This window comes from Neovison vison, chromosome 1 (genome assembly GCF_020171115.1).
Source record: "Neovison vison isolate M4711 chromosome 1, ASM_NN_V1, whole genome shotgun sequence".
Lineage (NCBI taxonomy): Eukaryota > Metazoa > Chordata > Mammalia > Carnivora > Mustelidae > Neogale > Neogale vison.
In genome coordinates this window covers 255,922,721-255,946,181 of record NC_058091.1, presented here as the reverse complement: position 1 = coordinate 255,946,181, position 23,461 = coordinate 255,922,721, and the positions used below count along the sequence as shown (strand labels likewise).

Here is a 23,461-nt window from a genome sequence, read left to right as displayed (position 1 = left end):
CTAAATAATAGAGATATACCATGTTCATGGATTGGAAGACTCAACATTTATTAAGGTGCAAATCCTCCCCCAAAACGATATTATAGTTTAATGCAGTCTTAATTATAAACCCAGTAGTCCTCTTCACAGAACTTAACAATCTAATTCAAAATTGACTATGAATAATGGTCAAGACAATTTTTTCTTAAGTTGGAAAATTATTAACTTTACGGTATTGGCGAAAGAAGAGCTACATAAATCATGGACTTAGAATAGAGTCCAGAAACTGACCTACAAATAAGGGGTCAAATGATTTTTGGACAAAAGTGCTAAACAAATTCTATGGGATGAGAAAACTCTTTTAATCAAATAGTGCTGGAACAACTAGACAACTATTAAAAAAAAAACAAGACCAATGACATCAACTCACACCATACACAAAAATTAACTCAGAACAAAGACCGAAATGTAGAAGCTAAAAATACGAAACTAAAATATGCTGGTCCAAACAGTAATCACTACCTTCATGTAGCTATTTAAAGTACAACTAAATATTCAATTAAATTCAATTAAAATATAATTTAAGATTTAGTTCCCAAGTCCCACTGGCCATATTTCAAAATCTCAGTAGCCACAAGTAGCTACTGATTACCATCTTCAACAGTGCAGCCCAAGAAAATGTACACTCATCTAATGACAGAAAGCTGGTCAGTGTTTGCTAAGGCTGGGAGGGGCCAGGCTTTGACTATAACGGTGACAGAAGTGAACATTTAGGGGTGATAGAAATGTCCTTATCTTGACTGTGGAGGAATTTCAGGGGTTATATACATTTGTAAAAACTCATCAAACAGTACTCTAAGTGAGTACAATTTTTATACAAATCGTACCTCCATAAAACTGATTTAAAAAAACAGCAACAGGGACAGGGCAGAGGGAGACCTGTATATCTAGGTCCTTGTCTACGTACGGAATCTATCTAACACCTGACCCTGCCAGTTCAGATGATTTATCCCAATTTTTTACTGACTTATATCATCTTTATGCTTGCTGAAAATGGCTGCAGAATACACCATAGTACAGCTATAGCTGTACACACACTTGTCTATTTAAGGGCAAATTCTTACGTGGCCTAGGAGAAAAAACACAAACAGGTTATTTTGGCCCTGGGTGTCACTGGCCCAACAAAAATCAATAAACGCTTTTAGTACTTAAGCACTCAACTGAACACTGGAGTTCCACAAGAAAAGGAGCTCCTCACCCTGGGGAAGGAGAAAGGCATACAAACTATTTCAGTATCAAATAATAAATTAAGCCAAATGAGGTAAAGGGGCAAAACTGGGGTGGGGGTGTCTAAAAGCCATAATAACACACACAGGGGAGGGAGATGGTAGAGGTCTGCACTACGATAATGTAATTGGAGAAACAGAATTCAGTCTGGTTGCCACACTAGGTTTTTGGAAAGGAATAATGGGAGACTGAGACATGGGGAGGGTGGGTCGTGAGGACAGAAGGTAACAGCTAGATGCGGAAACTCCTGTCAGCTAACTGAAGTAGTTGAACCTTAATCCTGAAGACAGCAGGAAGCCAGTAAGGCAGAGGATGGCAGGCGCAGGGCTTAAGATGATCCTCGGTGAGAGCAGAATGGAGAGTGGGAGAGGGATAGCAAAGACCAGGAGGGAAAGCAGTTTTCATGTGGGTCCATTCCTCCTTCCCTGTATTTTCTTAGGATTTCTGGGAAGGAAGGTTCAAGTGGGGAGGAGCAACCATTCAAGAGATCCTTGTCTTCTTCCTCTGTAATTCCCTTTGATACCTATTTTAAGACTCTATTCAATAAATGTAATAATTCTGCCATAAGGCTTTTTCAACTTATGAAGAATCTATCCAGAGAGAAAGTAGCAAGGCAGATAGATGGTCACTATCATGAGAGATGGTATGAACACACCTGGGACCAGGAACAGAAGCTATGTATGCGGCTTACAGGTCATTACTGCTCACCTCCCACACCCAGGCAGACATTGACAGCACCTAACCCTCTGAGGCCCACATAGGGTCCCAGAATCCTTCTGAAGACAGGACTCCAGTCAGGCGCTGCTGATCAAACTCAGCCAGCATGAAGAAAAAGCTTATTTGCCATTCCTGATGCAGACCCTTGGTTTATCACTAATAGATGGCACAGGGGCAAGACTGGAGGTCAGCAAACTTTTCCTCAAAGAGCTGTATAATAAATATTTTAGATGTTGCAAGCCATATCATCTCTGTGGCAAATATTCACCTCTGAGGATGAAGTATGAAAATGGCCAGAGGTAGTATGTAAACCAATGAGAGTGGCTATTATAATAAAACTTTATTTAGGGACACTAGAATTGAATTTCACATAATTTTCATGTGTCATGTCATGAAATAGTATTCTTCTTTTAATTTTTTTCCATTATTTAAAAGTGTCAAAAGCTATTCTTATTAGCTTGCTGTGGTAGGGGAATCAAATCAGGCAGTGGAACAAATCTGGCCTCTGACTGTAGTCAGCTGAGCCTTTAAGACAAACTTCCTAGGTATCTGTGTTTTGGGTCTTAGAGTCTCAAGTAAGAAATATTAGAAACAATGGTAACTTGGTGATCTAGAAGCCCTATCTTTTCATCAAAAAGAATTTCACAATACTGCACATAAACTTTATTTATACTTTTAATATTTAATGGACAGGAAAACAGATAATGATAAAGAGCCACTAAGTATTAATTAATATTTTAAAATACATACGAATTTTATTAATCAGTCTTTACATACATATATACACAGTAATACAGATAGGTACAAACATATTTATTCCATCTGCAAAGTTTCACGTACACAGAATTTATTGGCCCCCTTGCAAAATTTTCAGAGTTGGAAATACTGCTCCAGATGAACAAGGCCATCGGGTCCCAGGACACAGCCAAGTAAGGCTTCTCATCCTCTAGGTTGGACACCCTTAGTAATCAAAACATGCCATCATCAATGGTTACAATGGCTCTAAGTCTTCCTGTAACCAGAGCAAAAGGCTTTGCTTCCAGGGTACATGTTGTGTCTAATGGATGAAGAACGGATTTTAGGGGCTCTCACAACAAACACATCCCTCTTTTAGTGAACAGTGATTGTGGGTGGATTATAATGGGGGCAGAGGGAGAATTCTGAGTGTTCGGATGATGGTGATTTTTTTTTTTTTTTCAAATAAAAGAAAAACAGGAAAGAGAAAAAAGAGATTCCTATACCCCAAAATAGATTTTGAAAGACTTTACCTGCGTTAAACTGATATGACCTGGGAAACCATTCAGGAAAACGCTTTTAAAAAATAGGAATCCCGTTGTCTGCCAGTGTGAAAACCCACAATACGCGGGATTCCAATTTAAACCTCATTTTAATGCGACCATAAAGATCTAGCCTGACGGTGGAACTCTGCAAAGCTGAGGCAGCTAACAAACACTAACCACCGTGGTTCCTATGAACAGGGAACCCAGATCACAACACGGCCCCAGAGGGAGGGTGAATTCAATGAGTAAGGTTAAACAGGGGGAGGTACTTACCTGAAACGGGTAAAGTGCAGACTGTTATCTGGAGATGTAGGTGTATGTTCTGGAGGGAGAACGGGTCTCATTCTGGGCACTGGGAGGCACATTTAAGAAATCCCAAATCAAAATAGTGTCATCATGGGAGCTGCTGATGATCTGAAATTCATCAAACTGTAGCCGAAACACACGTCCAGAATGTTCCTGTGAAATGTAACAACTTGCTGAGTAAAATGACACCTTTACAGTCCCTCATCTCTCACTGTCAGTGATCTGGTACAGGCTGGAAATGCAGCTACTTATCCCTGCTGCCTAACCAATGTTCCAGAGCTTACTGAGCCTTGTCCCTCACGCCAGGAGCAACTACTTTGGCTTTTCCTTCTAAGCCTTTTCTTTGAATTAATCTCTGTATCTGAGATCCAGGCTCACTTATATGTCAAAGAAGAAAAACTATGTGCTCACTTCACCAAAGATCTTGGAAAGGTAAAAAATATTATTAAATACCCATGCTTGATACGCTGTAAAAAGCAGAGCCAGAAGGTAATGCTTTTAACAGTACCAAGAGGATCTATCTCAACCACAGCCAAAATCAAAATTAATGGTGAAAGAGAAGCATTCTCATTAAAATCAAGAAGAAAACAAGAATGGCCCTAACCATAGTGCTGCATGCTCTAATCACTTTAAGAAGCAAAGAAACAGGAATAAAAGGTAAAGCTACTGAAAATAGGAACAATCTAGCACTATTTTTAAACAACTGTCTCCTCATTAATGTAACAAAAGCAACCAGACTATTAGAAATAATGAGCCTGCCAAAGTTGCTAAAGCAAGATAACATATAAAAATATTTTTATATGCCAAAGCAATAATCCAGAATACAGAAATTCCATCATAATACAAACATGTGCTGTATTATAAAAATATAATGTAGCCAGATACCCATATTATGAAATCTCCCAAATCTATAGGAAGGAAATACTTTGTGCTCTATGAGGTAACCAATCCATCTACAAGTGAGGACTCCTGCTTTCACATTTTAAGTTGTGTTCATGGTCCTTAGGAAAGAGCTCACTGTAATGTAAATGTCAATTATGCTCTGATTTTGGCTAACCAAAATGAACAAAACTGTGCATTTCCCTGAAGGCACACTGTGAGGTACACAACCCTTCTGGGGTACACCTAGGCAGGGCTATCTGCAGGTCGCCCTCCCACCAGCACAAGAACCACTGCCCTTTCAACAGATTACATACCACCAACGTGCGCAAACACAAAGTACTTGCTGGGGCTCGAGGGTCAAGAGCAGCTTGTAAGTCCCAAACTTTAATTTTCCTAGAAAAGAAAAATTGCCATTGGTAGAAAAATTAGTATTTTATATACTGTCAAGCACTTCCTTGGCTCAGTGGGTTAAAGCCTCTGCCTTTGGCTCAGGTCATGATCCCAGGGTCCTGGGATCGAGCCCTGCATCGGGCTCTCTGCTCAGTGGGGAGCCTGCTTTCTCCTCTCTCTCTGCCTGCCTCTCTGCCTACTTGTGATATGTCTGTCAAATAAATAAATGAAAATCTTTAAAAAAACAAAACAAAACTGATCTCGCTCTTCCCACATATTAAAAAAAAAAAAAAAGCAAATGGAGAACAAGCTTACATTTTTACAAGTTATTTAAACCAACTATACTTGATTTGGGAAAAAATAAGGACCTCCACATTCTCAGAATTGCTAAACTGTGAAGAAATATTTTTTAAGGGAGACAAGAAAACAACTTCAGGCTATCTAAAACCAGTTCCTGACTTGATAATCTATGTCACCAAATTCATTCCTCAGGGGGCTCTCTGGAGCTGAGTAGGTGCTGCTGACAGAAGCTAGGGCTCTCTGTGAAATTCCAAGGATACCTTTCTTCAAACTAAGCAAATGCTGGAAGTTAATAATAGGAGCATACACAGACCAACTAGTCCCTTAGTGAAGTATACATAAGGTCACCTTGAAAGGTTTACTGCTGCCATTTGCTCATTTAAAAAGTCATAAGGCTTTTTAAAGAGTATTTGTTCAATTAACCAAAAGGGGAAAGGAAATGTATCATTAAACGTGCACACACACATGTGCGCACATACACACATAGCTGGCTTAATTTAGGGGTAAGGCAAAGAACTGAATTCTTGCACAACCTAAGCTACTCCCACAGTTTACAATAATGGTTAAAGGTGTAAGCACAGGAGTTCCAGAGGCTCTGCTACTGCAGGAGTCAGGGCAAGACCACTCATCCTTCTGGGCCCAAGGGCCTGGACATGATCAGGCAGTATAGTGACATCTGCCATCTGTTACACGGAAAGGATCTAACACAGAGTCGGCAAGTATTTGGCTGCTGAATATACAGCGCTCATTTTCCCTCTAGATACAGTGACAGCGGTGCACTGAAAAATCTGAAATACATACCCATCGTAGGCCCCACTGACAATCCTCTTGTTATCAAACCGGATACATCGGACCAATTCTTCGTGTCCCTCTAGGACTCTTAAACAGGCACCACATTCGATATCCCATAGCCTGGAAAGTCAAACAGATCTCTGTGAAACCACCTCCCATACATGATTCACACTCTCCTTGAGTTCCTCTTACCTGTCCCATATGTGATTTTCACGTTCCTGGACTTGTTTCTATCTCACTCCCAGCCCAAACTATCCATGTAGAAAGATATGTCTGTACATTTATACCATCTGTGTATTTTAAAGCACTAATCTGTGGGGGCGGCGGGCTGGCTCAGTTGGAAGAGCATCTGACTCTTGATCTCAGGGTAGTGAGCTCGAGCCCCACATTGCGTGTAGAGATTACTTCAGTAAATAAATAAAAACTTAAAAAAAAAAAAAAAGCACTAATTTGGAGAGAAGCCTTTCTTACTGTATTTTCTTTCATTCAGTTTTTTAAATCATATACATGTATTATTTAAATAAGATCAACAGGTAAGAAAACTTCCATTGTATTTAGTTCCTGGGTACTCTCTTGATATCTGAATTGATGAAACCATGGAGCCAAATGGTCTATCAAGGACTTTTCTTGGGGAGACAGGGATTGCAGGCAGTAAGGAAGAAAAGGCATGTACGTGGGTGGGTCAAGGGAGGACATGGTATGTATAGCCGGAGGATTAGGCTTCCACCCCAGACACTTCTGGCCTGGAGTCCATGAGGCCCACTGAAGTTAGAACCAGTGGACCAGTATGGTGCTCTCCCTCTCCAGATGAGGCTTAGGGACACCCCTTCCTACATAATTCTGCATACTAATGTTTGTCCAGTTTAGGAGGTGAGAGTGGGAGCCGCTCATTAGGTATATGAAGTGTCTCAGAAATATAAGCCCAGAGACTACATCCCGCCTTTTTCTTGGTGTAGGATTTATTCTGAAGACTGAGATTTTTTCTATACTGATTTTCTACACTCTCTGCAAAAAGAAAGCCTAGCAAACTAACGTGTGCAAAAACAAAGTCGGCAAATTAATTCCGTAACCAGCTTTTCTCAGCCTCTCCACCAGTGGCTCTTACCATCCGCCCCAGGAATATTTTAGCACAGCCACCCTCACCAAATATTCTCATCAGTGCCAGTGACGACGGCTTCTCTAATCCACTGTGAACAAAGCCATTCAGCACTGCCACTAACTCCAAAGGGGTCCCCTCCCTGCGGGAAATATGCAGTGTTGTTCTGTAAAACCTCAGAGAGTCCAGTGAGAAAGTTAAGGACTGTCTACTCCAGAAATAGTTAAGTAATACAAAGTGCCAAGATTCAGGATCTCACTTGACTTTTATAATACCTTAAAACTTAAAATGAGAAAAGAAAACCCACAGCAGTATCAGCTCTATTGTTGTGGTTTCATTCCCTCCTTCCTTCTTTCTTTTAAAAATTATCTTGAAACCAATCTTTATTTTTCCCAACATCAAAAAATTTGATTATAAAAAAGCTACTGGTGTATATTAGCACGATGGGAAAACGACTAAGAATTGGTAAACAGATACAGAAGGAAGTTCTTAATAAATACAAGGATAGTCCATATTTATTAGAAAGTGAGGTCACTGAGTGTTGGAAGGAAAAAAGGGAGATAAAACATAAGACAAGACAGGAGTAGGTGATTCTGCAGCACAGGCTTTGCATGAGACAGATAGAGAAAGTGCGCTCCTCCCAGCTGTTAGCGAGGGAGACAGGAGCTACGGGCAAGGGAAAGTAGAGAGTCAGGACAGAGCATCCTCTGTTCTGAGGGGCTCTGGTATTAAGGATGCTTGGGTGGAGGAGGTTCTAAAACACATGTTTTGGGGGAATCAGTTTACCTGCTTCAGTCTGCAGAGCCCAAGAGATTAATAAAGGTTTCTCTTATTTGAAGTGTCTATCTCCAAAGGCTCAGAGTCTTTCAAATGTCAGGGCCAGGAGAGGAGTCAAAAGTATGGCAAAAATTGGCCTGTCCTGTCAGCACACCAACTTCTACCCACCTTATGGTATTATCTGATGATCCACTAACAACCAGCCGATCCCTGTACTGGAGACAGGCGATGCCTCGCTTGTGTCCATTCAGAGTACGAACAAATTCACAGGTACTTGTGCTCCAGACCTGTAGAACAGATCAGCAATATTTTAAGAATAAATGCAGAAAAGTCCCCTCAGAATACATCTTTTTTAAAAAAAATAAGAGCGTCTAAGAATGACCAAAATACTTGACTATAAAATATGGTACGGAGGCTGGGGGACAGATTGGCCAGCAAACAGTTTTCTTGGCTGCGGAGTGATGAAACAGGAATGAAACACAGAGGGAAGCTGTGAAATCTCCAAACCTTGAGATATTCACAAAGAGAACATCTCCTGGATGGTTCAGACATTCACTTGCCTAGAAGGAAGAGTGTGGGCCAGATTTTATGTTTTCATGCCAGCTGACATGTCATATCCAATGTAACTGATGTGAAAAAGTTTCACCTTTCACATCCTCCTCTTTTCCAGCATAGTTCCTTGAACAGCTCCATTTGTTTTGACACATCACTCCTAATATTATGTATGTGGAATAAATAATCTCTCTTTTGTGAAACCATCTGCAAGACTTAGATGTTCACAGACACACTTAATATATTACAAGCCAAATAAGGAGACGCAAAGCAACCAAAGTGCCCTGAATTATTTTACCAGCTGCATTTGTAGTTGAGTAGGATAACTAGATATCCACATGCGGAAGAATGAAGTCGGACCCCTAACTCACACGATACACAAAAAGTTTAATTCAGAATGGATCAAAGGCCTAAATGTGAGAGCTGAAACTATGAAATTCTCAGAAGAAAACACAGGAGTAAATCTTTGTGATCCTGGATTAGGCAATGGTTTCTTAGACATGACAACAAAAGCACAAGCAACAAAAGACAAAATTGATAAACTGACTTCATCAAAATTAAAATCATCTGTGTTTCAAAGAACACCATCAAGAACATGAAAAGAGAACTCACAGGATGGAAGAGAATATTTGCAGACCATTTACCTGGTAAGGGACTTGTAACCAGAATATATAAAGAACTTTTACAACTAAACAATAAAAAAACCAAAACAATCCAATTTTTAGTGAAGGATTTAAATAAATGTTTCTCCAAAGAAGATAAAAATGGCCACAAAGCACTGAAAAGATGCTCAATATAATTAGTCACTAGAGAAAAGGAAACCAAAACCAGAGAGACCATTGCACAACCACTAGGATGGCTACAATAAAAAAGACAGACAATAATAGGTGCTGACAAGGATATGGGGACACCCTCCAGGCTGATGTTATGCAACAGCTGCTTTGTAAAAAGGCCCAAACCCTCTCGACTTCCAAGCGGTGACCTTGTTCCAATTGGTGTGACTGAGCAGCGAGTGAATGACTACATACAAACCCTACTTGTCCAGCTTCCAGACCACTCAATCTAAAGTTTGATGCCACCTTTGTGAATTGTGGGGCTAGCAAGTAGACACTAGAATGCTAACGAGTGCTGCTCCTAAAAATTTTCGATTTTCTGAACCAAATCGAAACACTCACACATTGCTGGTGGGATTTTAAAATGGTACAGCCACTTTGGAAACAAGTTTGGCAGTTCCTCAAAATGTGAAACCCAGAGTTACCTTCCAAGAGAACTAAGAATGCATGTTCGCGCAAAAGCTTGCACACACATGCATATGGCAGCACTATTTCTAACAAATAAAAAGTGCAAACCATCAAGAAGCCCATCAACTGACAAGTGGACAAACAGAACGTGGCACATCCACAATGGAATTTCCTTCAGTCATTAGAATGAATGACATACTGATACATGCTACAATATTCATGGGTGAACCATGAAAACACTCTACTAAGTGCAAAAAGCCAGACAGAAAAGGCCACATATTGTATGACTACATTTATATGAAATGGGGGAGAGGCAAATCCATGGACAAAAAGTAGATGAGTGATTGCCAGGGACCAGGACAAGAGAACAGGGGCTGACTGTCAACAGGTATGAGGTTTTCACAGAGGGCAAAGAAAATGTTCTGAAACTAGTGACGGCTAACGCTATGACTATACTAAAGGCCACTGGATCGCATGCTTTAAAGGGTAAATCTTATGGTACATGAATTATATCTCAATAAAGTTGTTATAAAAACAGAAGCTAAAATTTTAAAAAGTTAATATGGATACTGCAATTAGTGCATCTACCACATCCCATGAACCACCCTAGACTACAGCCGTTCGTCTCGTGCCAGCTACCCACCACACGCTGAGCTTCCCAATGGCAGGTATGCCTTATACATTACTCTATCTCCAGCACCCAGCCCAGGGTCTATAGCATGGCAGGTTCTCCAAATTAAGTGAATAATGAACAAATCGAATCCCAGCTCCGCCACTAACTCGCTATGTCGTCTCCAGCCCAGTTCTCTACTCTCCGAGGCCCCTCTGTAAAACAAAGGCTACACCTGCCTCAAAAGAGTGCCAGAAAGATGGAGTGACATTAGTAATGAAAAGCTCCTAGCACCCACTACATGTGCCACAGGTTAGTTCTCTTTCCCTTCAAAATGTGACCAACAGTGTCGATTCATGCAATAGAGGGCTCCTCTGTACCCTGGACACATGACCCTTTCCTCTGACCTTGCCTGTGATTCCAGAAGCACAAAGGATCAAGCACAAATGGAAGAGAACAGAGATTTTGCCAGGTACCAGCTTAGTAAAAGCCAATTCTACTTTTCCTGTATTCTAATAGGGACACGAATAAGGAGAGTTATGACCGAAGACACTCACTTTGATGGTTCTGTCACCAGAGGCAGACACGATGTATTTATCATCAAAGTCTACTACATTGACAGCAGCACGGTGGCCAACCAGAACACGGCGTAAAGTGATATCGGTGGCAGAAGCCATGTCCCACACAGCGATGGAGCGGTCCTTGGAACAGGTCACCATCAGTCCATTGCTGAACCGTAAGTGCAGTACAGCCTCATTGTGGTGGATCAGCGTGTTGAGAACTTCACCCGTGTTCACATCCCAGACTCTGCATGAGAACAGAAAAGCCCAATGTGGCACTATTAAGACAACCAGGAAAAGAGGCTAGCATGTGTGCCCTGTGCCCATACTTAGTAGTAGGCTGGGGAGGTGTCAAGCTTCACTTGTATTTGGTGACTGGGATCTGACACCTAAGATCGTGCTTAAAAGGAGCCCCCAGAAGCAATTATTCTATCTACTGAGAGCGTTTCAAGAAAGGAAGGCCAATACTGGCTTTGCCCAGGTTTAGGTTTATTTAGCATCAAGTATTCAGGCACAGCACTTGTAAGCTCATGTTGAGGACAACAAAATCAGTCTTTAAGGAGATGGGCCCTGCAGGGAGTCTTAGGTGACCGGGGGAAGGCAGTGTGGTAGCTGGGGAATCGAGGACCTTCTAAACTTAAGGTTCTTCTTGACCGCTGATAGGCCACTGAGTCTCTAATTTATCTACTGCAAACTAGAGACTGTAGGTCAGGACATCTTATCAATTTCCACACTCATCTACTTACCAACTGCTTTATGAACAAAGCCAGCATCCAACTGGGTGCTCCGATGCTCTCGGAGGCAGCCCTCTCCTGCTACTGCTTTTCTGTAAACCCCATCTCCCAAGAGTACAAGTTCACACAGAGCAAAGGAGGAAAGACGCAGGCTTATAAGGCAAAAGTAGCGGCTTAGAAGCACTGAGTCCGAGAAAAGATACTAAGCATGTTGGCAACTTTTCTGGAGCATGGTCTTCCAGGAGAAAGTTAACCTAATACTAGGTCATGTGCTTTTATACGAAAGTACACTGCCATCTCTGTAACACACAGCAATGAGAATAGGACCTACTTAAGTTAGCTTTCCAGCCTACTTTGTTCAAAGAAACCGACATCTAAAGTAGTTTTGAAATACAGCATACAAAAACATACACAAAGTATGTGTGCGCTTATGCCAGAAAAGGTGCAATCTCATTCTTCTCCTGGAAGACATGTAAGTTCAGTGAAACCACATCACTCACCTCACTGTAGAGTCTGAAGAACCAGTCACAATGACACGTTCATCATACTGGAGACAAAGGACAGAGCCAGTGTGTCCTGTTAACACTTTCAAGCATTCCAAGCTGGTTTTATCCCAAATCTATTGAGACAAGATCAACATAGTATATCACAGTCTGATAAATGTGTTTGTCTCTCTGAACCATAAAACAGACCTGTGTTATAATAAATAAGAGGAGTTAAACTTCAAACAGGTAGAAAATGACAAAAAGGGAAGAGGCAATATTGAATATTTTCCAAAACAGATGTACTATTTTGCTTACTTTGTCCCTCTAAAAACTGTACTCATTATATTTAACAGACTTATAAAGGGAATTTTTAAATTCTGAAAAGAGATGGCTCACCCTCTGGAAAACAGTGTGACACTATCTATTAGGAACCTTCAAAAATGTACACCCCTAACCCATTATGTTTATTTACAAAAACTTTAAAATAAAAAAATCTTTGACATTTCAGAAAAATGTCAAAGTAAACTATGAAAAGTTTTTAATGACAGAACATTCTGTTTTAAAAACCAGAATAAAAGCCATCTATATAGTGAAATAACTAATATGTATATTAAAAAAAGAAAAAGAGAAGAAAATGTTAATAATAATTGATTTTGTTCTCTGAGTGCTCTTTTTCTCCCTTCTTTTAATCTTTCCAATATTCTCCAAGTTTTCAATACTGTCCCCATATAATGGCAGATGGGAAATAATTATTTTTTAAAGATTGGATTATTAAAAATAGATTGTATGGACCTATTTCTTCCCTTGTAAAATAATACAATCATGATTTACAGTGTCCCTCAAGTTTACTGCACATAGCCAAGATGTTAACAAGTGTTGCAGACATTTAACTGTCTTTCTACAATAGCAAGGGCTTGTTTCTAATTTCTGACCTATTAGAACCAGTTATTTTGAAAGAGTGATTAGTAGGGTCCAACTCTTGGTATCAACTCAGTTCTTAATCTCAGGATTGTGGGTCTGAGCCCCACACTGAGCTCCACACCCAATGTGGAGCCTACTTAAAAAAAAAAAACTTTTTTTGAAAGAGTGTTTAGTGATCCAGGCTTGGTACAGAATGAAGTACAAAAGGTTTCCAACCACTGGTCTAGATAATCTCTCTAAATCACAACTGTGCTCTACTATTTACATCTTATAAATCAAATGCATGCCTATTTTAAATTAAACATGGTAGGGGCGCCTGGGTGGCTCAGTGGGTTAGGCCTCTGCCTTCGGCTCAGGTCATGATCCCAGGGTCTTGGGATTGAGCCCCACATCGGGCTCTCTGCCCAGTGGGGAGCCTGCTTCTCCCTCTCTATCTGTCTGCCTCTCTGCCTACTTCTGCCTACTTGTGATTTCTCTCTCTGTCAAATGAATAAATAAATAATCTTTAAAAAAAATAAATTAATTAAACATGGTAGCCTCTATAAAAGAATTCTTCAGAAAGACATGCACTATAAATGAAATGTAACCCTATGGGCAGCCTATACTTTGATAAGGTCCTTATAAACCATTTCTATCTATTCCTTAAAGGATAACTGCCAAAATTATTACTAACTAACCTGCAGCCACAGGGTGTCAGGGCTATCAATATGTATTACATAAAAATAGAGTTCTGTGATCAAATATTTCTTGGAAGTTGGGAAACATTGGATGTCTCTACTGCGGAATTTCTCAGAGCCTTTCTATGCTACTCTATCCTATGAATTTCTACGAAGGAGGTATATCATGCAGTCAACTTGAGTAAAGACCAATAGAAAATATCCAGAAAAGATGGCGGCGGGGAGTTTGGAGAAAATGAAGACAATAGCAAAAGATCCAGTATTTATGCAATTAGAGTCTCAGAAGGAGACAGAAAGAAAATGGTACAGAAAAAATATGTGGGGAAAAAAAGGCCAAAGGCTTTTAAAATTTGGTGAATGAAAGACATACATTTACAGAGTCAAAAAGCTCCATGAAAGACTTCCTAGAGATGACATCAAAAGCATAACCCATCAAAGAAAAAAATGGTACATGACACTTCATCAAAATCATAATCTTCTGCTCTGTGAAAGATATCCTTGAAAAAATGAAAAGATAAGACTGGGAGAAAATACTTGTAAAACATATCTTAAAAAAGGACTTGTGTCCAGAATATGCAAAGAACTCTCACGGTGCAATAATATGAAAACAAAGAAGCTATTTTAAAAATGGACAAAGAGGGGCACCTGGGTGGCTCAGTGGGTTAAGCCTCTGCCTTCAGCTCAGGTCATGATGTCAGGGTCCTGGGATCAAGTCCTGCATCGGGCTCTGCTCAATAGGGAGCCTACTTCCCCCTCTCCCTCTGCCTGCCTCTCTGACTACTTGTGATCTCTCTCTGTCAAATAAATAAAATTTAATGTAAACTGGGGAAATGTACATTTAAACCAAAAACAGGTGTAAGTGCAGTAAGTGTATTAGAATGGTAAATATCAAAGGAAAAAAATTGAGAATACCAAGGGCTACCAAACTTGCATTAAAAGGGAGCTCTCACACATTGGTAACAGGAATATAAAATGGTATTGCCACTTTGAAAACCAGTTTGGCCATTTCTTAGCAGGGAATACATACACTTACCATGAATCAACAATACCAATCCTATAATTTTACTCAAGTGAACTGAAAACGAATATTTTCACAAAAATTTGCATATACATTTATAGTGGTTTTATTCTGTAATTGTGAAAACTGGAAACATGGATGTCCTTCAACAGGTAGATGCATAAGCACATGCAGGTACACCCATAAAGTGGGTTACTACTAGACAGCAAAAAGGAATCAACTATTGCTAAATAATGAGTCTCAAATGCACCACGCTAAGTATAAGAAGCCAGACTCAAAAGGCTACATACTGTGTGAGTCCATTTATACTATATTCTATATAGTATATTATATACTATATACTATATTTTATATATATATATATAAAAAAATAGTATATTCTATATATATATATTCTATATACTATATTCTCCAAAAGGCAAAATTATAGGTGCAGGAAAAGAAGATTTTAAAAAAAGGTCAGCGCCTAGGGGAAAGAATTAAACACAAAGGGGCTGAATAAGGGAACTTTTGGGGACAACAGAACTGTTTTATATCTTGATTTTCTGTCATGATTAACTCAATTCTTTGTGCTTGTCAAAACTCGTAAAACTTTACACCAAAAAGAGCGAATTTTCCTGTATGTAAATTATAACTTTAAAAAAAACAGTTAAAAAAACCCCACATGTTTTCTTAAATATGAGAAAATAAGCTACAAACAGTGTAAAACAAAATCTGTCAGATCAGCTGCCAAACATTAAACATGGAGAAATGATCCAGTTTATCTACTATTGAAAAGTGAATTAAAACATACAAATATAAATTGCTCTATCATTCTTTTGTACTATCAACTGAGCCTTTTCAGAACCCATAAAAGGTAACGACTGTGATTTACAGGCAAGTAAGCAACACTTCCACAAGCTAGCAAAGTCAGCAAGAGTGCTGTGATACTGAGACATTTTCAATGTGTACCTAAACACAGAATACAGAATGTGAATGTGCTTAGAGAAGGATAAGATGTGAGACAATCCAGGGGTCTGGTCTTAGTATAGGGAAATGCTCTGGCTCTAGTTTTTCAGAACCACACTGACAGCTGCCAAGATGGAGTGGAACAGATAAAAATACAATCTGGAGTAAACGGAGAGATTCGATGATCTAGTGTCTAACACATAACCACAATTCTAAAAATAAAACATACAAAATACAGTCATTCACCTTAATAGAATTATCTCGTAGGCCACTGATAATTTTTTCATCATCATACTGTAAACAGTAGACACCTTTACTATTTTCAGAGCGGCACTGAATCCTCTGCAAGTTGTGTCGTCCACACCGCCAGTTAGATTCTATAGTCTGTGGAGGGAAAAGGAGGAAACAGATGAGTTTTTGTGAATCAACTATTCTATTAGGCTTCAGACTTTAGTGCTGCTTCCAGGAACAGCATACCAGATACCCCATTTTGGTCTGCATAACTGTCTGTGGATAGGAATCATGCTCTTTTCCAAGTAAGACATTAGCCCAACAGTGTTTTTTCTCAAACACTCCTCTGACTGTCTGGCAACCATCATAGGATTTCCAATGAGTTTCAGTTGGGTTTGAAAAAAAAAAATGGCCTAGACAGAACTCATTATGTTTAAAGAATGCTCTTTGCACCCAAAATATACAAATAAACAGTAACTCACGGGGTCACTCTTTAATGCCAATTAAAATATTTGTCAAAAGACCACCATCAACATTAAGCATATACTGACAATCTATTATCTATTCGAAGCAGTGTTTTCATCATCGAGAAAAGATCTTGAATAAACATTACATGCCAACTACTACAGAAAGAATTTTATTTCATATCTACTTTTAATCTTCTACCACACTGAAAGGTCCTTTAGAATATGAATGGCACATTTCCACCCTGGATTCTCATTCTTTCATCATTCCTGCAACATTTACCGAGATGCTATGTTATTCCCCAATACTGACCACACTAAGCCTAGGGATGAAAAAACAGAATGCATACCGCTTTCAAGGGAGCTACCACTCAAGGGACACAGGTATCTGGAACTGGATATACTCTAAACATGTTTATTTGGCTAAACGATCCACACATTAAACTTGGAAGGATGTTCTTAGTTCCCTTTTACAAACATGGAAAGAGTTTAATTTCCTGAGGCCACAAAACTAGTAGCTGGACTAGCTGGAAATCATACCCAGTTCATCTTGATGCGGAGTCCATGTTTTCCACTAAAATATGCAGTGTCTATAAAGAAGTATAGTCCTAGCTACTGAGGCAGTGAACACAGAGCGTAAGATCAGTAACAATTCCAGATAAAATATGAGTGCCAAATGAGTGATTAAAATTCTAAATGCTGTAGGACACCTACCGAGATAAACAATACTATGGTTTCACACTAGTGGGCAAAGTTTGTTTGTTTTTTTTTATTAAAGATTCTTTCTTTCCTTCTTTCTTTATCAGACAGAGAGACAGAGAGCACAAGCAGGCAGAGGCAGAGAGAAACAGACTCCCCGCTGAGCAAGGAGCCCAATGTGGGACTCTATCTCAGGACCCCAGGATCATGACCTGAGCCAAAGGGAGCCGCTTAACCAACTGAGCCACCAGGCTCCCCACTAGTGGGAAAAGTTTAATGAGAAGGTTGGTCATACCCAGAGCACTTGAAGACCTGACCTTGGTAGTGGATATGAGGCATTTTGAGGATCAAAGGACACAATATTTCTACGAAGAACAACCAAAGTGCAAACTCCAAATGCTGGAAATTAGGGAACAAACCATTTGGACTAAAATAACTGGTTACACCTGAGTTCAGAATATTGTTCGAAAGATTATCTCTGAGTAGTTAATTATCCAAGTAGCTAAAAATTTAATTAGTTGCTTGCTGAAGAAAGGTGACATATCTCATCTTCATTCACGATTAAGCACTTAGTTACCAGCTCTGCTGACAACTAACAAATTGTATTTCCTCTTATGTTGAAGGTGTTATGCTTCTGTATGCTCTAAAATGTTAAAATCTACTGAATGTTTTGTGCCAGGTACTGTTATGTGTTTTAAACATTTTATAGCTAATTTAATCATCACAACTCTGCAGCCGATATTACCGTCCTCATTTCACAGAAAAAGAAATGGAAGGCTGGCAATGGTGATATACATATGCCAAAAAAGGAAAATGTTTCATCATTTGTGGCTTTTGTACTTAACACACAGGAGCCTGGAAATCTAGTCCCTGCCCTCAAAAAGCTCCTATGTACAACCTTGAGAAAGGGCAGGACCACATTATTTCCAACACCCACCGGGATGAAGGTGGGGCCACGGAGACGCCAGGAGCGAGAGAATGCTCATCTGCCCATCTGCTACCAAGACAGAGCTTCTCAGGCAGCGTCATCTTTTCTAATGAGTCTGTAAAATGTGAGAAATAAAAGCACATTCCAAAACCCCCCCAAAATTAATTCACCCCACCTTTGCTACCGCTACCGACATAGATAACAGATAGTTATGCATAAGCAACTTTTTTTGAAAAGGGGTCCAGAAAAAAGGACTTCCTTAAACTGAATTCAATGCTTAAAGTCATTTAGAGAACTAACATATTTTTAGATAGTTGCCTGAGCCACCTCACAAGTTAAGCATACCAGGAAAACAGTGACTTACGAGACAGTTGTATTCCAAGTCTTATTCGTGGCCAGAGACCCCTGGCCGTGGTTACTGATGTTCGGGCCACACCCTACAAGGGCTCAGAGTTGCTGCAGAATGCATGACTCCATATAAACCCAAAGTATTACAAAGCTGATTATGTAATATATCTTACATATACATATCATGTTATTTTTAAAATTCATGTAGCTGTTTTTAATTCTAAAACAATTGCTTTAAGATATTACTGAAGTAGATCTTATATGTTTCAATGCAAAGGAAAAGTATACTGACTATCCTATCACATGGGAGACAGAAAAAAAAATAATTTAATGTAAAAAGTGGAAGTGGAGGAATCCCCATAACGAAAAGAATTTCCCCCTCTCCTGGAAATGTTTTCTAGAACTGGGTAACTTGATTACCGTCTTTTACTAGACCTAAAAACCTAAATATACAGCAGAAAGGACTGAAGATGAGCTGGGCTGAAGCAGTGGTCAGCCTGGGGTACACACGCTCCGGAGAGTCCCAGGGAGTCTGGGCAGAGACCACCACCTGATGTGAAAGGCTGAGCCATACCCTTGTTCTCTGGCCCTCCAACAAGCAGCAGAGGCTAGGACCTCTCAAAAGCTCTGCTAGATAATAGGCTCTTGTTCTAAGTTGAATGGAAGTTAAGAAATAGGAAATGGCTTAGCTTCTCAACTTCAGAAAAGAGACTAATTTTCTAAAATACAATTCTGAATTTTAAAAGAAAAGGGCTGCCAGATAATTCTTGATGGGTCATTTTAGGAAGCTCCCACTTAGGGCTGTGTTAAAAAAATTATTAGGTTCCTGAATCCCAAACACAAACACATAGTTTGTTTCAAAAATGCCAGGAAAGGGACACTAAACCAGCTCAGGGAGGTGATCGTTCTGCTGCACACCAATCTCACGTAATGCCCAAGACTTCACTCTTCTCAATTCCCCAGGCCACCCACAAAAGAAAGCGGCACTTGCTGCTGGCTTAGCCTGCCCCAAATACTACCTACCACCGTATTTAATGATCTCAACCTTTACTAGAATGCTTATAGGCCAGGTCTTTTCAAAATACATACATACATACTAGGCCTTTAAAAATGGAAGGCAGCCCACTGTGGTACAGAAAATACCTAAGTCAGTTAGCAGCTTTGGCAAATGAGCTGGGACAGTCTGAGCTGCAGTTTCCTCCTCTGTAAAAATGGGAAAATAGCATCTACTTCCTCAAAACTGATGTAAGGATCAAATGAGATTACACATGTAAATGCTCATCACAGTGCCTCAAATGATACCAGTGATGCTCTCCCTTGTTTGCAGAGAACACGGACCAAAAGGAGTAGGCCGTGACCAAAAAAATCTTCTCACCGAAATGTCAGGAATGGCTGTCTCGGTCTAGGCTGACATTTAATGCTGCGAGCCCTGAGCCCTCCCTAACATTCCCAGGAAGAGGCTAAGCCTTTCAGTGCAATTCAACTATGAACTCCAGTGGCAGGGATACAGGGCATACACAGGTGCACCTCTTTAATTATACAGATACCTGCCATTTCACTTAGACATCATGGGCTACGGCTACTGTTAGAGGAATATTTCGTGTTTTTGAGAACTTGTAAAATCCCCTTACCCTGTGCAAATTTTCAAAATACTGGGAAAGTAGCCATGATACACAGAGTATACAGCGGCATTTAAATTGGCAATAGAGTGAAAACAGATGTCTGAGTATGGAGGAATAACATTATTTTTAGAAGCCTAAACACAACTGGGTGGGTGGGCAAGTTTCAGCATTTTCTGGTCAGGACAATATTAATATCAAGTTTGCAAACCACAAAAAAGCTCCCCACTTTTCCTGAATAAAATGTGGTTTATTAAAAGGTGCGATACAACACAACATTATCTTACCAGTGGTCTATTCCAAGGAGAGTGCTTCAAAGACTTGAATCCAGTGAATAAAAAGAGGGAAAAAACCTATTCCATGAAAGAGTTTGCCACTACTCTAAGATGGCAACAGAAAAAAATCCAAATTCAAGACACAGAATTCTGACTGACTGGAGTCTATTATAGTAACTTCTACCTTGCTCCTGAAAGATGCCTGGGAGTGGGGGAGGGCTGGTAGAATGAAAAGAGCATGAGCTTTGGACTAAGAATCTGTTTTGAACATTTGAGGGTTAAATTAAATCACTGTAGCAAAGTACCTAATAGTAAGCTCACCAGTAAGGAAGAAGAAGAACTGAGACTCTAGATAGTGGAAGAGAAACATGGCAGCTTCCTTTAGGAATGTGCCTCACGTTTTCCAGGAATTCCTTCTCACCTCAGAGGTACTCTAAACCCTCTCTTCTCTCTGTGTGGCAAGAATACCCATGAAAGATGAGCCTTTGCAGAAAGCGAAGAATACTTGTTTATTCTCCCCAGACTTCATCTTTCACATCTTCATTTCTTGAATAATGGGGATTGGCCTCACTGAGCTAGATTTTCTACTTTTTTCTTGAAAATTAGCCAATTTCTAGTAAGTTAAAGTGAAAAGGAAAGTCATCTGTTCATCAAAGTCAAATCTGGGAATGGACAGATGACAGGAGCGAGTACATAAAACAGAGCTGTCAAAGCACAGCAAGAAAAAGAAAGAGAAAAAGGTTTGTCAATTGGCAGCTTTGCAAAGCCCACGGGAACCACAAGGAGACTCTGCAGCTGTGTATGGGCAACTGGGCAGAGGTGCACAAACATCCACTTAGCACTCAGGCTGTAATTTATCTTTTGGCATTGTGCTTAAAACCCTTTAAAGTACTACCTTTCCCTTAACTGGAACTAAAACAGGCCAATTAATCTTATCTTAACTCGCACCCTTTTTTCAAGGATGGTAAGTACTCACACCATTGGGAAAGATGAGAAGAGCACCTTGCAAAGTCCACAGGCATGCAACAACATACCTCTTTCTCCTTCACTTCTTGGATTTTCCAACTTTGAAAATGACAAACAACAACACTAAACCTAAAGCTAGAGAGGTCTCAGTTAAATTCCCATCTCTTCTCTTAGTCTTAGTTTCCCCTTGTTACAGATGGGGATAATATGTACCTTGTAAGAATTAAATGCAATAATCTATGTAAATCACCCAACCCAGTTCATAGTATACTGCAAAGGCTCAAAAGCAGGTACAGTAATTATTATATTCTGCCTAAAAGTTTCATACCAGGCAAAAGGTCAAGAGCCAAGCCCCTGAGTCTCCATTTGTTTGATCCACAGATCACTGATAAAACTCTCTACATGTGCATCTGCCCTAGACAGAGTAAAACATACTCCCGAAACAGAGGTAAAGATCTCTATTTTGATGAGGTACCAGTAATCCATAATACAGAAAGTTGTACTAAGTACAGAAGAATATAAGGTTGATCACAGACTCTGTTACTCACTAGCTGTGTGATCTGGGGCAAGCTATTTAACCTTGTTGAGTGTCTCAGTTTCCTTAAATTTAAATAAGACCATGGCCTACCTTTCAAGATATCGTTCAGAGTTAAATGAAAAAGTGTATTATAAAATGCTTCACAAAGAATCTAGCACAAATGAACACTCTAATATGTGTGACACATTATCTTTTATTATTACTACTATTAGTGAATATACCAAAATATAAAACATTATCCCTTACACTAAGAGATCTAGCCCACAAAAATCTGGAGGAGACTCTTGTGGCCAACCAGTGGGTTTTCCCAAACCACAGTTTAAGAATCACCGGGTAGACCACCATGATGTAGAGGTTTTGCATCAAATGGGGTTTTCCCCCACAGCTCCATTACCCTCACATCTGCCTCCTCCACTAACTTTAAAGTATTATTTCAGCCTGAGGAAATGGTTATGGTAGGTAGTGTCACATACTATCATGCTCCAGAATACGGAGTTCATACTATCGATTAAAACAGCACTCATGAGGATTAAATAAAATACCCCATGTCACCAAACCTTTAACCTGATCAAAGTTCTTCCAGAGTTCTCATTTATTAATATTGACTTTAAACTTCGTCCTTCTCATAACAAAGGACTTGCAAAATTATTCAAGGAAATTTAGAGGTACTCTGAAAGAATAGTTGGAGGAAAAAAGCAAAAAGTAATATAGTTTCTAATATATATGCACAAGCAATATCTGAGAACAACTATGTCGGAGTAAGAGACAGTCCCTCCTCCTGAAACACACACACACACACACACACACACACACACACACACACCCCTCAATGTAAGATTCAAGTTAACACTGTGTCTCAGCTCCTACACTGTAGGAGCAATTTATTCTAAGTTCTGAGCTGCCAATGGATCAATTAATTCCTAAACTTTATGATTTGTCAGGCAGAAGTTTTCTATTATTTAGCTTTCCCTAAGAGATTACTTTACAGTTCATTTTAGGGAGCTGTATACTCAAGACAAGGGTCTGTGTTTTAAATATGATATTCCAGTCACACTGAGATTTACCATTAACCTAATGATTCCATCAGTTCACATCTGTCTTAAAGGGGGAAAAGGGGACTCCCCAAAAGGCGCATGTTTCTCCAATAATGAATTTTGGCACAGTAACTTTTATGTACATCACCTGGAGGAGAGGATTACTTCACATTTGGGAAACTGAGTATAACTTTATGGGTGATACAGCACTGCCTAGCATAGGCTAAGCCTTTCGCCAAGGAGGAAATAGTGAAGTAACCGAGACCTGCCATGAACACATGTGAAAGAGTTAATGAGAAATGCCTGAGCATGTCTTTCCTGGTTCAAGGAAAAGGGCTAAATAATAAAACTGAACTAATTAGAACACATGAATAATATCAAACATCTCCAATGTTTCTCATCAAGTTTACAGAGTTTTACTGGTCTGGTGAAGTTACACTCACATCCAAAATCCAGGAGCATAATTTGCTCTATAAAACCCACTTAACTATTGCTTGGAATTATATTTGAGTCACTTTTATGAAAAAAGTTATGGGAAATTTACAGAGGAAGCCAAGACTATGCCTTCTCCAGTTCCCTTGAGATGGCTCAAGAATGTAAAAGTGCTGACCTGAAAAACCGTGCCTTGGATTTTGGGAAATTTATCAAATTAGAATAAAAAGCTGACTTTGGGTTCGGGTTTTAATTAACTGATAACCTCTCAGACGTAATTCATGTTTCAGGAAAGTGAGATCATTTTTACTTAAAGGAATTATCTACTCTGAAGAATGGCTGCAGATTATATACCGATTGTGACACATTTGCTTC

General features: G+C 39.6%; 1 protein-coding gene across 4 annotated transcripts in view; it reads right to left on the bottom strand.

Moving 5' to 3' along the window:
* FBXW11 (F-box and WD repeat domain containing 11) overlaps window positions 1-23,461 on the bottom strand; it is a 122,011-nt gene that overhangs the window by 5,386 nt on the left and 93,164 nt on the right. For all 4 annotated transcript variants that reach the window (XM_044229543.1, XM_044229525.1, XM_044229534.1 and 1 more), the window contains 7 exons: window positions 15,799-15,936; window positions 12,004-12,122; window positions 10,767-11,016; window positions 7,975-8,093; window positions 5,943-6,053; window positions 4,766-4,844; window positions 3,537-3,722 (listed from right to left, as the gene is read on the bottom strand). In XM_044229543.1, coding sequence (XP_044085478.1) covers window positions 3,561-3,722; window positions 4,766-4,844; window positions 5,943-6,053; window positions 7,975-8,093; window positions 10,767-11,016; window positions 12,004-12,122; window positions 15,799-15,936 — 978 coding nt within the window. In that variant the 3' untranslated portion in view covers window positions 3,537-3,560. The remainder of the gene's footprint in view (window positions 1-3,536; window positions 3,723-4,765; window positions 4,845-5,942; window positions 6,054-7,974; window positions 8,094-10,766; window positions 11,017-12,003; window positions 12,123-15,798; window positions 15,937-23,461) is intronic.